Source organism: Sinocyclocheilus grahami, unplaced genomic scaffold, assembly GCF_001515645.1.
Source record: "Sinocyclocheilus grahami isolate Dianchi unplaced genomic scaffold, SAMN03320097.WGS_v1.1 scaffold1444.1, whole genome shotgun sequence".
In the NCBI taxonomy this organism is placed as follows: Eukaryota; Metazoa; Chordata; class Actinopteri; order Cypriniformes; family Cyprinidae; genus Sinocyclocheilus; species Sinocyclocheilus grahami.
In genome coordinates this window covers 190,978-203,198 of record NW_015506623.1, presented here as the reverse complement: position 1 = coordinate 203,198, position 12,221 = coordinate 190,978, and the positions used below count along the sequence as shown (strand labels likewise).

The 12,221-nt window shown below is 50.6% G+C and overlaps 1 protein-coding gene across 1 annotated transcript; it reads right to left on the bottom strand.

The window, feature by feature from the left end:
• Positions 1-1,123: 1,123 nt before the first annotated feature.
• On the bottom strand, positions 1,124-1,591 carry LOC107570341 (uncharacterized membrane protein C3orf80). The gene has a single exon (XM_016256565.1). It carries the CDS (start codon positions 1,589-1,591, stop codon positions 1,124-1,126), a length of 468 nt encoding a protein of 155 aa, XP_016112051.1.
• Positions 1,592-12,221: the final 10,630 nt, after the last annotated feature.

The following is a 12,221-nucleotide window of genomic DNA, read 5'->3' as shown; positions in this document are numbered from 1 at the left end:
TGCCCATCAATACAAACTTTCTGTTAGCTTGAAAAAGCCTATCCAGAAAGTTTGAAGTAGATTAAAAAGCTTGACGTTTAAAAATCTGAAGATGTTCAGCTTGAAGCGGTTTTAAGTGTGAAGTGTTCTGGGTGGTTATATAACAGAGGCAGGGCTTGCAGCAGTGCTGTTTACTCTCATGTGTGCAAAACCCATTCTGCATTCATCAAAATCAGATCAGAATACACAGGGAAATACAAACTCTGAACTTTATATAAATAAACTTCTTTTTTATTTTCACTGTCTTTGCTTCTGACCTTCAGTGATTTAATTCCAACATACAAAAAAGACCAATGGCAATGTTTTTTTTTAAACAAACTTCACATCTGCATTTCATTTTGTTCCTCTCCAGTGTTTTGTTCTTCTGATATCCAGAAATGCAGCGCAGCTGAAAGGTGCATTCCTATGTGTAGGTTGGCCAACACAGTCTCATCACAACTTGTAACTATTTTAAGGTTTCGCAAATTGGTAACAAAATTGTACAATCACATACAAGTTCATTTTCAATCATACATCTTCATGCGACGACCTGCCCACGCCCCATTGAGGGTTCGATTTAAGGGTGCAGCTTTATGCTTGCTTTATAAAATTACAAATCAGATGTTTTATCATAAACCAAAGTCTGAAGTTATAAAACTGAAGGATAAAACTGAAATCGTTTGTCAGGATTGTGTCTGAATAACATTAAAATCAACATTAAAATCTGACTCTAGTCTCATAAACTGTTCCAGCTAATGCACATGTGCACTTCTCCCATTCATCTGTATATGAGCGGCCCATTTCTTTCTCATATTGTTTCTGATAACATGCACGATAAGACCAGCAATGAAATGAAAATTGTAATCAACACTGTTTGAGCAGACTGTCCACAAGCATGCATCATCAGATCAGTTACTAACACAGTTTTGCACTGTCTAGGACTGATTCTTTCAGGATACTCACTGTAAGAGCCAAACCTGAATGCAGAAATGTGAACAGCTGCTAATGACACATGGGACACATTATTGTGAATGCATTAGCTGTTCCAGAATCAATTATAGAGTTATAGAGAGTTTCTGGGTCTTCTAGATGTTTGCGGTGTTGCTCATCTTTCCTCCATCGCCTCTGTGTTTGAGTTCAGACTGTCTCCATCCACCTCCATCATGATCTCCTCATATGTGGGCAGGTAATTCACCTCCTCGTACGTGGGAAGCAGCAGCACCGGGGAGCTGAAGTCCCCTGTGAGGGAGTCCTGGGACGGTTGTCCATGCAGAAGTGACGGCTCCTCGGGCGTCTGACGGCGGGGACGCGGACATACGACCCGCTGAATGAAGTAACCCACCACGAAGAGCAAGAGCAGGATCAGCAGTCCCGACAGCTTACGAACCATCCATTCCAGATTGTCCAGGAAAGTGTGCAGAGGGAGTTGACGGATGGGCGTGATGCTGCTGCTGCTGTTCTGAGTGCAGCATCGCTGGTCTTCATCACACTGGATCCCTGCACAACTGCGCACAGCCTCACAGGAGAAACTCATGAACCCAGACCCAACACTCAGCCATGTCCTCAATCTCATGCTTCTACCATCAAGCGGTCCAGTGAAGCTGCAGTGTAACACAGAATATCATCTGAGATATGTATTTTCTGATCTTTTCATGCAGCACACTGGAGCGGCGATCCCGGACGAGCCCCCAACAGATGCTTGGCGATAAGAGTTCTGGCGCACACTTAGTAGAAACGAAAATCACAGATCAATCTAATAAAATCACTCTCTTCCTGTCGTGAGGTAATGTCATTGTCTTTCTGTCAGTTTGGTTCAGTTTTCATCCCACCGACGCTCATAATTCACGTCCTCAGAATGGAGCAGGCGACCTCAGAAGCCACCTGATTAAAAATGCATGGCACTGTTTCTCTGTGGGTTTCAATGGACCCATTACAGCCAGATCCGACTCAAACTAAACACCCCTCCTGAGGCTCTCGCACGGCAGGCTTTGTTGCTCGCAAAGAACCAAACAAATGACTTACGAGATATTTCATTTTACATTATACAGTTCATGTTACAAAGTAACAAGATTAGTAAGGACTGAGTAATACAGATGCTATTGTTTTCTGGAGCTTCTTCTGATTACAGGTCAGTATCTGTGCTGTGTGCTACTTTTATTGTTGCTCATATATCTGGCTGGGTTTGTGTTTGGTTGTTTTTCAAACAATTAATAAACGTTGGCCCATAATTATTTGTGCTAGGCACACGAATGATTCCTCAAATCAGGACGAGACGAGAAAGCAGCCATACGGTATCTACAGACAATAAGATCACAGACTAAACAAGTGCGGTAAACAAACAGGCAACCACCTTATCTAGTTGTTTTATGCTATTGCAAGTTATTATATTTACGTCTAACATGGGTACTGTAATTTAGTGTATGGCCGAAACCACCTCAAAAATGTCTCAATGAAACCTCAATGAAATCGACTAATGCCTTTCTATGTCTACTATGTGGATATATCTGTATTTGATGTATTTACATTTGTGATGCGGCGTAAGATCTTAGGGAAAAGTGTGCTTTACAGAATTGGCTTTATGTGCAAATGGAGACTAAATTGTATTATGGGCCTAGAAAAGGCAGAATGACTGTGCAGTATACATTTACCAAAGTTTGCTTGTAAGGCTGCAGTCGATATTCACTTCTCATAAACAGAGCTAATGTCCAATTGGTCAAATGTGATTACTGGAGCATTATGCCGTAAAATACACTGGAACAGAGACAAGTTGGCCAGCCAGAGTCATGAGGGATCATGTTTCTCACTGCAATCGCTCTCATTTACTGAAATGTGATACGTGGTGTCATTAGTAAAACATTGAAATACGTTTTCTGACAGGGACTGCTGATGTATATTTCAATGGCCACTTCTTCATACTGCCTTTTTGTGTACTAATGAATAAATCATAATAGATAAAGGTTTTTCACACTTCCGTTCTTCAAAGATAGTGTCACTGTGTGTGGTTGTATATCAAATCAAATTTGCAGTACATTCTTGACTACCAGTTACCATACTTTGACTGTATTTTGTTTTATAGCATAGTTCTACAATTAAATGACAGCTGTATGCTGTGACCGCACAGTGAACAGGAGCAGGACTTATGACTGATGGCGCAGCATTATGCTCACAATGGTTGTCTGTGTCTGTATTACCATAATATCTTCTACATTATAAAATAAGTGATTTCCAATTGTGATCATGTGATCAAGATGCGCTGTGCGTGTACAAATGTAAGTAGTATTCAGTTTATTTTTATTCTAATGAAATACTCAATATTTTTCATCAATGATAGAAATATGCTTTAAGAGGGTTAAGAGGTGGTGTAAGCAAAGTTTAGCATGTAGAAAAATATTTGGTCACACTTTATTTTAAGGTCCAATTCTTGCTATTAAACAAGCATTAACTACGACTTTTGCCTCAATAAACTCCTAATTTGCTGCTTATTAATAGTTAGTAAGTGTGAAGGGGGGGCGGGGCCGAGAGCCGTGGGATTGATAATTGATAATGAGCGACACCTGCACCACTCACCGGTCTCGAGTCTCACGGAGGAGCTCCTGAAGGATAAAAGGGAGGAGTGACGACAGTGTCGGACGAGAGAGGACCAGGCCTGGAGTTTATTTAGTGTTTTGGTTTTGTTTGCGCGCGACAGTCGTCCGCGAGGGGCTGTCGCGCTATTTTGTGTTTGTTTATTTTATTAAAGTTTGTTTAAATGTCCGCCAGTTCCCGCCTCCTTCTTCCCGAACTATGATCGTTGTTACATTGGTGCCGAAACCCGGGAGGAAGGAGGGACACGCTGTCGGAGAGCCCTCGCTGCTGAGGGGGATCGCGGTGCTGAGGAGATCGGGCAGCAGGAACGAGCGGAGAGACCACCGGTGGCTGCTCGAGGCGGTGGTGCTGGAGGAGTCTGCCCGTTCGCCAGGAGGCCGGAGCCTGCTGCCACCCGCCATGATTGGGGAGGAGCAGGGAACGGGAGACTCGCTGCCGGCTGCCCTCAAAAGGAGGAGCCATCGCCATCCGCCAGGAGGCGGAGGAGCGGTGGGCTGTCCACCACCGATGTCCAGTACCATCGCATGGCACCGCGAGTGAGAGCCTCTCAGCCGGTTGAGGACCAAGCGGCAGTGGGTCCGGGAACCGGAACGATAATTTTTTTTTTCTTTTGCTCTCTCCCCTCTCTCGTATCTGTCTCTCCTCATCCTTCCGTCTCCTTTTCTCTTGCCTCGTCTGTCTGTCCTTACCCCCAGGTATGCCGCGGCCGCCGTGATCGGCTCCCCCGGAGGGGGTGGGGGGAGTGAGTAGAGCGCAGTCTCGGGAGAACCCCCCGGCCTGCGAGGGGCGATGGGGGTATGTGACGAGGGGGGGTGGGGGGTGGGGGGCCGAGAGCCGTGGCAACGGAGCGAGGCCGGTGGAGTAATTGATAATGAGCGACACCTGCACCACTCACCGGTCTCGAGTCTCACGGAGGAGCTCTGGAAGGATAAAAGGGAGGAGTGATGACAGTGTCGGACGAGAGAGGACCAGGCCTGGAGTTTATTTTGTGTTTTGTGTGCGGCAGTCGTCGGCAAGGGGCCGCCGCTTTACTTTAATTTTGTGTTTGTTTATTTGATTGTTAAAGTTTTGTTGAAGTGTTCGCCGGTTGCCGCCTCCTTCTTCCCGAACTATGATCTTTGTTACAGTAAGGCAGTTGTTAAGTTTAAGTATTGTGTAGGATTAGGGCTGTAGAATATGGTCATGCAGAATATGTGATTTATAAGTACTCATAAACAGTCAATAATAATAGGCATGCTAATAAGCAACTGGTTAATAGTGAGAATTGGTCCCTATACTAAAGTGCTACCAGCTACGCTGCTAAATATTACTACCTGCAGGATCCAGCAAAGAGACAACCAAATTCATTAAGCTGAGAGAGAGAAGGAGTTTTGGTTCTATACAAGGTTGGGAGTGAATAGTTTCTCCAGTTTTCACAATATTAACTTAATCCCCCGGTTTCACGGACAAGGCTTAAGCCTAGTCCCCGACTAAAATGTAAGTCTGAGCTGTTGCAATTGAAAGAAACTTGCACTGATTGATCTTGAAATATGTCAGTGCCCTTGTTTTGTCTCAAGATGCACACGAGTAATGTTTATTTATAAAAATTACTTTAAAATCCTAATTGAACTATGGCCTAGTCCTGGCTTAAGCTAACCCCCATCTGTGAAACCGGGCCAGAGTGTCCTGGAGAGCTACTGTTCAGCTCCAACCCAAATCAAACACACCTGAACCAGCTCATCAAGGTGTTCAGGGCTACATGATAATTACAGACAGGTGTGTTTGAGCTGAAGTCTGCGGGATGATTGCAGGGTTGGAGACCCCTGATACTGAGGGAGGAAAGGGGACTTAAAAGCAAATTTATGATGTATGTGTAACTTTTTGCTGTCTTCAGAACACTCATTAAAGAACTGGGACTGGACTGATCACTGGATTTGCCAAGGTTATGCTGGTCTATACAAATATTCTAAGCACATTATCTCACATCTATTTTTCTGAAATTGTCTGTAAAGTGTAAAGCATTTCACTGAGACTTTTGTCCCATTATTTATTTTTCTTAATATGGTTATGTTTCAAATTTTCTTGTGAATCTGGACTGCAGCTGTGATTTCAAAATGTTTGGCTAATCTTTTGTTTCCTCTTTCTCTCTCTTTAGGAGTTGAAATGTCCACCAACAGGGTTTGGCAAAGAGTCAGGAGAGGCTACTGCTGCAACATGGCCTTGGTTCATCCTAATGGATGAGGCTATTGGCAAGCGCCCCTCTGTTTCACCACCTGTTTTAATATCCTTATCCATTCAGGATGACCCGTGGCCATCAGCGTCTGTTTCTGTGGTTGCTTCTCCACCACCCCCACAGGCTGGAGGCAAAAGGGAAAGATCCACTGACCTCTTGGACCTCTTAGGCTCTTTTAATCGTACTTATATGACCGCCATCAATTCGTAGCAGTGAATGAAGAGCTATCATATCGATCACAATTGCAGTGTGGAGTACCTCAAGGCTCAGTACTAGGGGCACACGAGTAATGTTTATTTATAAAAATTACTTTAAAATCCTAATTGAACTATGGCCTAGTCCTGGCTTAAGCTAACCCCCATCTGTGAAACCGGGCCAGAGTGTCCTGGAGAGCTACTGTTCAGCTCCAACCCAAATCAAACACACCTGAACCAGCTCATCAAGGTGTTCAGGGCTACATGATAATTACAGACAGGTGTGTTTGAGCTGAAGTCTGCGGGATGATTGCAGGGTTGGAGACCCCTGATACTGAGGGAGGAAAGGGGACTTAAAAGCAAATTTATGATGTATGTGTAACTTTTTGCTGTCTTCAGAACACTCATTAAAGAACTGGGACTGGACTTAGGTTAATACATTGAGCACGGTGGATAATAGTTATCCATTGATTAATCACTGGATTTGCCAAGGTTATGCTGGTCTATACAAATATTCTAAGCACATTATCTCACATCTATTTTTCTGAAATTGTCTGTAAAGTGTAAAGCATTTCACTGAGACTTTTGTCCCATTATTTATTTTTCTTAATATGGTTATGTTTCAAATTTTCTTGTGAATCTGGACTGCAGCTGTGATTTCAAAATGTTTGGCTAATCTTTTGTTTCCTCTTTCTCTCTCTTTAGGAGTTGAAATGTCCACCAACAGGGTTTGGCAAAGAGTCAGGAGAGGCTACTGCTGCAACATGGCCTTGGTTCATCCTAATGGATGAGGCTATTGGCAAGCGCCCCTCTGTTTCACCACCTGTTTTAATATCCTTATCCATTCAGGATGACCCGTGGCCATCAGCGTCTGTTTCTGTGGTTGCTTCTCCACCACCCCCACAGGCTGGAGGCAAAAGGGAAAGATCCACTGACCTCTTGGACCTCTTAGGCTCTTTTAATCGTACTTATATGACCGCCATCAATTCGTAGCAGTGAATGAAGAGCTATCATATCGATCACAATTGCAGTGTGGAGTACCTCAAGGCTCAGTACTAGGGTCGTTACTCTTCACGCTTTACATGTTACCCTTGGGAGATATCATCAGGAATCCCGTGTTAGCTTTCACTGTTATGCTGATGATTCTCAGCTCTATATTTCTTCGCAGCCCGGCAAAACATACCAATTTGAAAAACTTGCGGAATGCATAGTCAATATAAAAAGCTGGATGATGAGTAATTTCTTACTGTTAAATTCTGAAAAAACAGAGGTGTTAATTATAGGACCTAAAAACTCTGCATATATTAACCTAAAACAATGTCTAAGACTTGATGGCTGCTCTGTGAATTCTTCGTCATCAGTTAGGAACCTAGGTGTGCTATTTGATAGCAATCTTTCCTTAGAAAGCCATGTTTCTAGCATTTGTAAAACTGCATTTTTCCATCTCAAAAATATATCTACATTACTCCTATGCCCTCAATGTCAAATGCAGAAATGTTAATCCATGCGTTTATGACCTCAAGGTTAGATTATTGTAATGCTTTATTGGGTGGTTGTTCTTGAACATAACGGCCTCTTTGGCTGGGACGGCCTCTTTCTTGGGGTCAATTATAGGCGTGTGTGCTGCCCAAATACACATTATTGCCAAAGTCATCACAGACAGTGCTGCATGTTTGACTCTGGGAATTGAGCAGACTTTTGGCTAAGCTCTGGGACTCAGGGGCTTCACTCTCCGGAACGGATTCAGGGGCTTCACTCTCCGGAACGGACTCAGGGGCTTCACTCTCCGGAACGGACTCAGGGGCTTCACTCTCCGGAACGGACTCAGGGGCTTCACTCTCCGGAACGGACTCAGGGGCTTCACTCTCCGGAACGGACTCAGGGGCTTCACTCTCCGGAACGGACTCAGGGGCTTCACTCTCCGGAACGGACTCAGGGGCTTCACTCTCCGGAACGGACTCAGGGGCTTCACTCTCCGGAACGGACTCAGGGGCTTCACTCTCCGGAACGGACTCAGGGGCTTCACTCTCCGGAACGGACTCAGGGGCTTCACTCTCCGGAACGGACTCAGGGGCTTCACTCTCCGGAACGGACTCAGGGGCTTCACTCTCCGGAACGGACTCAGGGGCTTCACTCTCCGGAACGGACTCAGGGGCTTCACTCTCCGGAACGGACTCAGGGGCTTCACTCTCCGGAACGGACTCAGGGGCTTCACTCTCCGGAACGGACTCAGGGGCTTCACTCTCCGGAACGGACTCAGGGGCTTCACTCTCCGGAACGGACTCAGGGGCTTCACTCTCCGGAACGGACTCAGGGGCTTCACTCTCCGGAACGGACTCAGGGGCTTCACTCTCCGGAACGGACTCAGGGGCTTCACTCTCCGGAACGGACTCAGGGGCTTCACTCTCCGGAACGGACTCAGGGGCTTCACTCTCCGGAACGGACTCAGGGGCTTCACTCTCCGGAACGGACTCAGGGGCTTCACTCTCCGGAACGGACTCAGGGGCTTCACTCTCCGGAACGGACTCAGGGGCTTCACTCTCCGGAACGGACTCAGGGGCTTCACTCTCCGGAACGGACTCAGGGGCTTCACTCTCCGGAACGGACTCAGGGGCTTCACTCTCCGGAACGGACTCAGGGGCTTCACTCTCCGGAACGGACTCAGGGGCTTCACTCTCCGGAACGGACTCAGGGGCTTCACTCTCCGGAACGGACTCAGGGGCTTCACTCTCCGGAACGGACTCAGGGGCTTCACTCTCCGGAACGGACTCAGGGGCTTCACTCTCCGGAACGGACTCAGGGGCTTCACTCTCCGGAACGGACTCAGGGGCTTCACTCTCCGGAACGGACTCAGGGGCTTCACTCTCCGGAACGGACTCAGGGGCTTCACTCTCCGGAACGGACTCAGGGGCTTCACTCTCCGGAACGGACTCAGGGGCTTCACTCTCCGGAACGGACTCAGGGGCTTCACTCTCCGGAACGGACTCAGGGGCTTCACTCTCCGGAACGGACTCAGGGGCTTCACTCTCCGGAACGGACTCAGGGGCTTCACTCTCCGGAACGGACTCAGGGGCTTCACTCTCCGGAACGGACTCAGGGGCTTCACTCTCCGGAACGGACTCAGGGGCTTCACTCTCCGGAACGGACTCAGGGGCTTCACTCTCCGGAACGGACTCAGGGGCTTCACTCTCCGGAACGGACTCAGGGGCTTCACTCTCCGGAACGGACTCAGGGGCTTCACTCTCCGGAACGGACTCAGGGGCTTCACTCTCCGGAACGGACTCAGGGGCTTCACTCTCCGGAACGGACTCAGGGGCTTCACTCTCCGGAACGGACTCAGGGGCTTCACTCTCCGGAACGGACTCAGGGGCTTCACTCTCCGGAACGGACTCAGGGGCTTCACTCTCCGGAACGGACTCAGGGGCTTCACTCTCCGGAACGGACTCAGGGGCTTCACTCTCCGGAACGGACTCAGGGGCTTCACTCTCCGGAACGGACTCAGGGGCTTCACTCTCCGGAACGGACTCAGGGGCTTCACTCTCCGGAACGGACTCAGGGGCTTCACTCTCCGGAACGGACTCAGGGGCTTCACTCTCCGGAACGGACTCAGGGGCTTCACTCTCCGGAACGGACTCAGGGGCTTCACTCTCCGGAACGGACTCAGGGGCTTCACTCTCCGGAACGGACTCAGGGGCTTCACTCTCCGGAACGGACTCAGGGGCTTCACTCTCCGGAACGGACTCAGGGGCTTCACTCTCCGGAACGGACTCAGGGGCTTCACTCTCCGGAACGGACTCAGGGGCTTCACTCTCCGGAACGGACTCAGGGGCTTCACTCTCCGGAACGGACTCAGGGGCTTCACTCTCCGGAACGGACTCAGGGGCTTCACTCTCCGGAACGGACTCAGGGGCTTCACTCTCCGGAACGGACTCAGGGGCTTCACTCTCCGGAACGGACTCAGGGGCTTCACTCTCCGGAACGGACTCAGGGGCTTCACTCTCCGGAACGGACTCAGGGGCTTCACTCTCCGGAACGGACTCAGGGGCTTCACTCTCCGGAACGGACTCAGGGGCTTCACTCTCCGGAACGGACTCAGGGGCTTCACTCTCCGGAACGGACTCAGGGGCTTCACTCTCCGGAACGGACTCAGGGGCTTCACTCTCCGGAACGGACTCAGGGGCTTCACTCTCCGGAACGGACTCAGGGGCTTCACTCTCCGGAACGGACTCAGGGGCTTCACTCTCCGGAACGGACTCAGGGGCTTCACTCTCCGGAACGGACTCAGGGGCTTCACTCTCCGGAACGGACTCAGGGGCTTCACTCTCCGGAACGGACTCAGGGGCTTCACTCTCCGGAACGGACTCAGGGGCTTCACTCTCCGGAACGGACTCAGGGGCTTCACTCTCCGGAACGGACTCAGGGGCTTCACTCTCCGGAACGGACTCAGGGGCTTCACTCTCCGGAACGGACTCAGGGGCTTCACTCTCCGGAACGGACTCAGGGGCTTCACTCTCCGGAACGGACTCAGGGGCTTCACTCTCCGGAACGGACTCAGGGGCTTCACTCTCCGGAACGGACTCAGGGGCTTCACTCTCCGGAACGGACTCAGGGGCTTCACTCTCCGGAACGGACTCAGGGGCTTCACTCTCCGGAACGGACTCAGGGGCTTCACTCTCCGGAACGGACTCAGGGGCTTCACTCTCCGGAACGGACTCAGGGGCTTCACTCTCCGGAACGGACTCAGGGGCTTCACTCTCCGGAACGGACTCAGGGGCTTCACTCTCCGGAACGGACTCAGGGGCTTCACTCTCCGGAACGGACTCAGGGGCTTCACTCTCCGGAACGGACTCAGGGGCTTCACTCTCCGGAACGGACTCAGGGGCTTCACTCTCCGGAACGGACTCAGGGGCTTCACTCTCCGGAACGGACTCAGGGGCTTCACTCTCCGGAACGGACTCAGGGGCTTCACTCTCCGGAACGGACTCAGGGGCTTCACTCTCCGGAACGGACTCAGGGGCTTCACTCTCCGGAACGGACTCAGGGGCTTCACTCTCCGGAACGGACTCAGGGGCTTCACTCTCCGGAACGGACTCAGGGGCTTCACTCTCCGGAACGGACTCAGGGGCTTCACTCTCCGGAACGGACTCAGGGGCTTCACTCTCCGGAACGGACTCAGGGGCTTCACTCTCCGGAACGGACTCAGGGGCTTCACTCTCCGGAACGGACTCAGGGGCTTCACTCTCCGGAACGGACTCAGGGGCTTCACTCTCCGGAACGGACTCAGGGGCTTCACTCTCCGGAACGGACTCAGGGGCTTCACTCTCCGGAACGGACTCAGGGGCTTCACTCTCCGGAACGGACTCAGGGGCTTCACTCTCCGGAACGGACTCAGGGGCTTCACTCTCCGGAACGGACTCAGGGGCTTCACTCTCCGGAACGGACTCAGGGGCTTCACTCTCCGGAACGGACTCAGGGGCTTCACTCTCCGGAACGGACTCAGGGGCTTCACTCTCCGGAACGGACTCAGGGGCTTCACTCTCCGGAACGGACTCAGGGGCTTCACTCTCCGGAACGGACTCAGGGGCTTCACTCTCCGGAACGGACTCAGGGGCTTCACTCTCCGGAACGGACTCAGGGGCTTCACTCTCCGGAACGGACTCAGGGGCTTCACTCTCCGGAACGGACTCAGGGGCTTCACTCTCCGGAACGGACTCAGGGGCTTCACTCTCCGGAACGGACTCAGGGGCTTCACTCTCCGGAACGGACTCAGGGGCTTCACTCTCCGGAACGGACTCAGGGGCTTCACTCTCCGGAACGGACTCAGGGGCTTCACTCTCCGGAACGGACTCAGGGGCTTCACTCTCCGGAACGGACTCAGGGGCTTCACTCTCCGGAACGGACTCAGGGGCTTCACTCTCCGGAACGGACTCAGGGGCTTCACTCTCCGGAACGGACTCAGGGGCTTCACTCTCCGGAACGGACTCAGGGGCTTCACTCTCCGGAACGGACTCAGGGGCTTCACTCTCCGGAACGGACTCAGGGGCTTCACTCTCCGGAACGGACTCAGGGGCTTCACTCTCCGGAACGGACTCAGGGGCTTCACTCTCCGGAACGGACTCAGGGGCTTCACTCTCCGGAACGGACTCAGGGGCTTCACTCTCCGGAACGGACTCAGGGGCTTCACTCTCCGGAACGGACTCAGGGGCTTCACT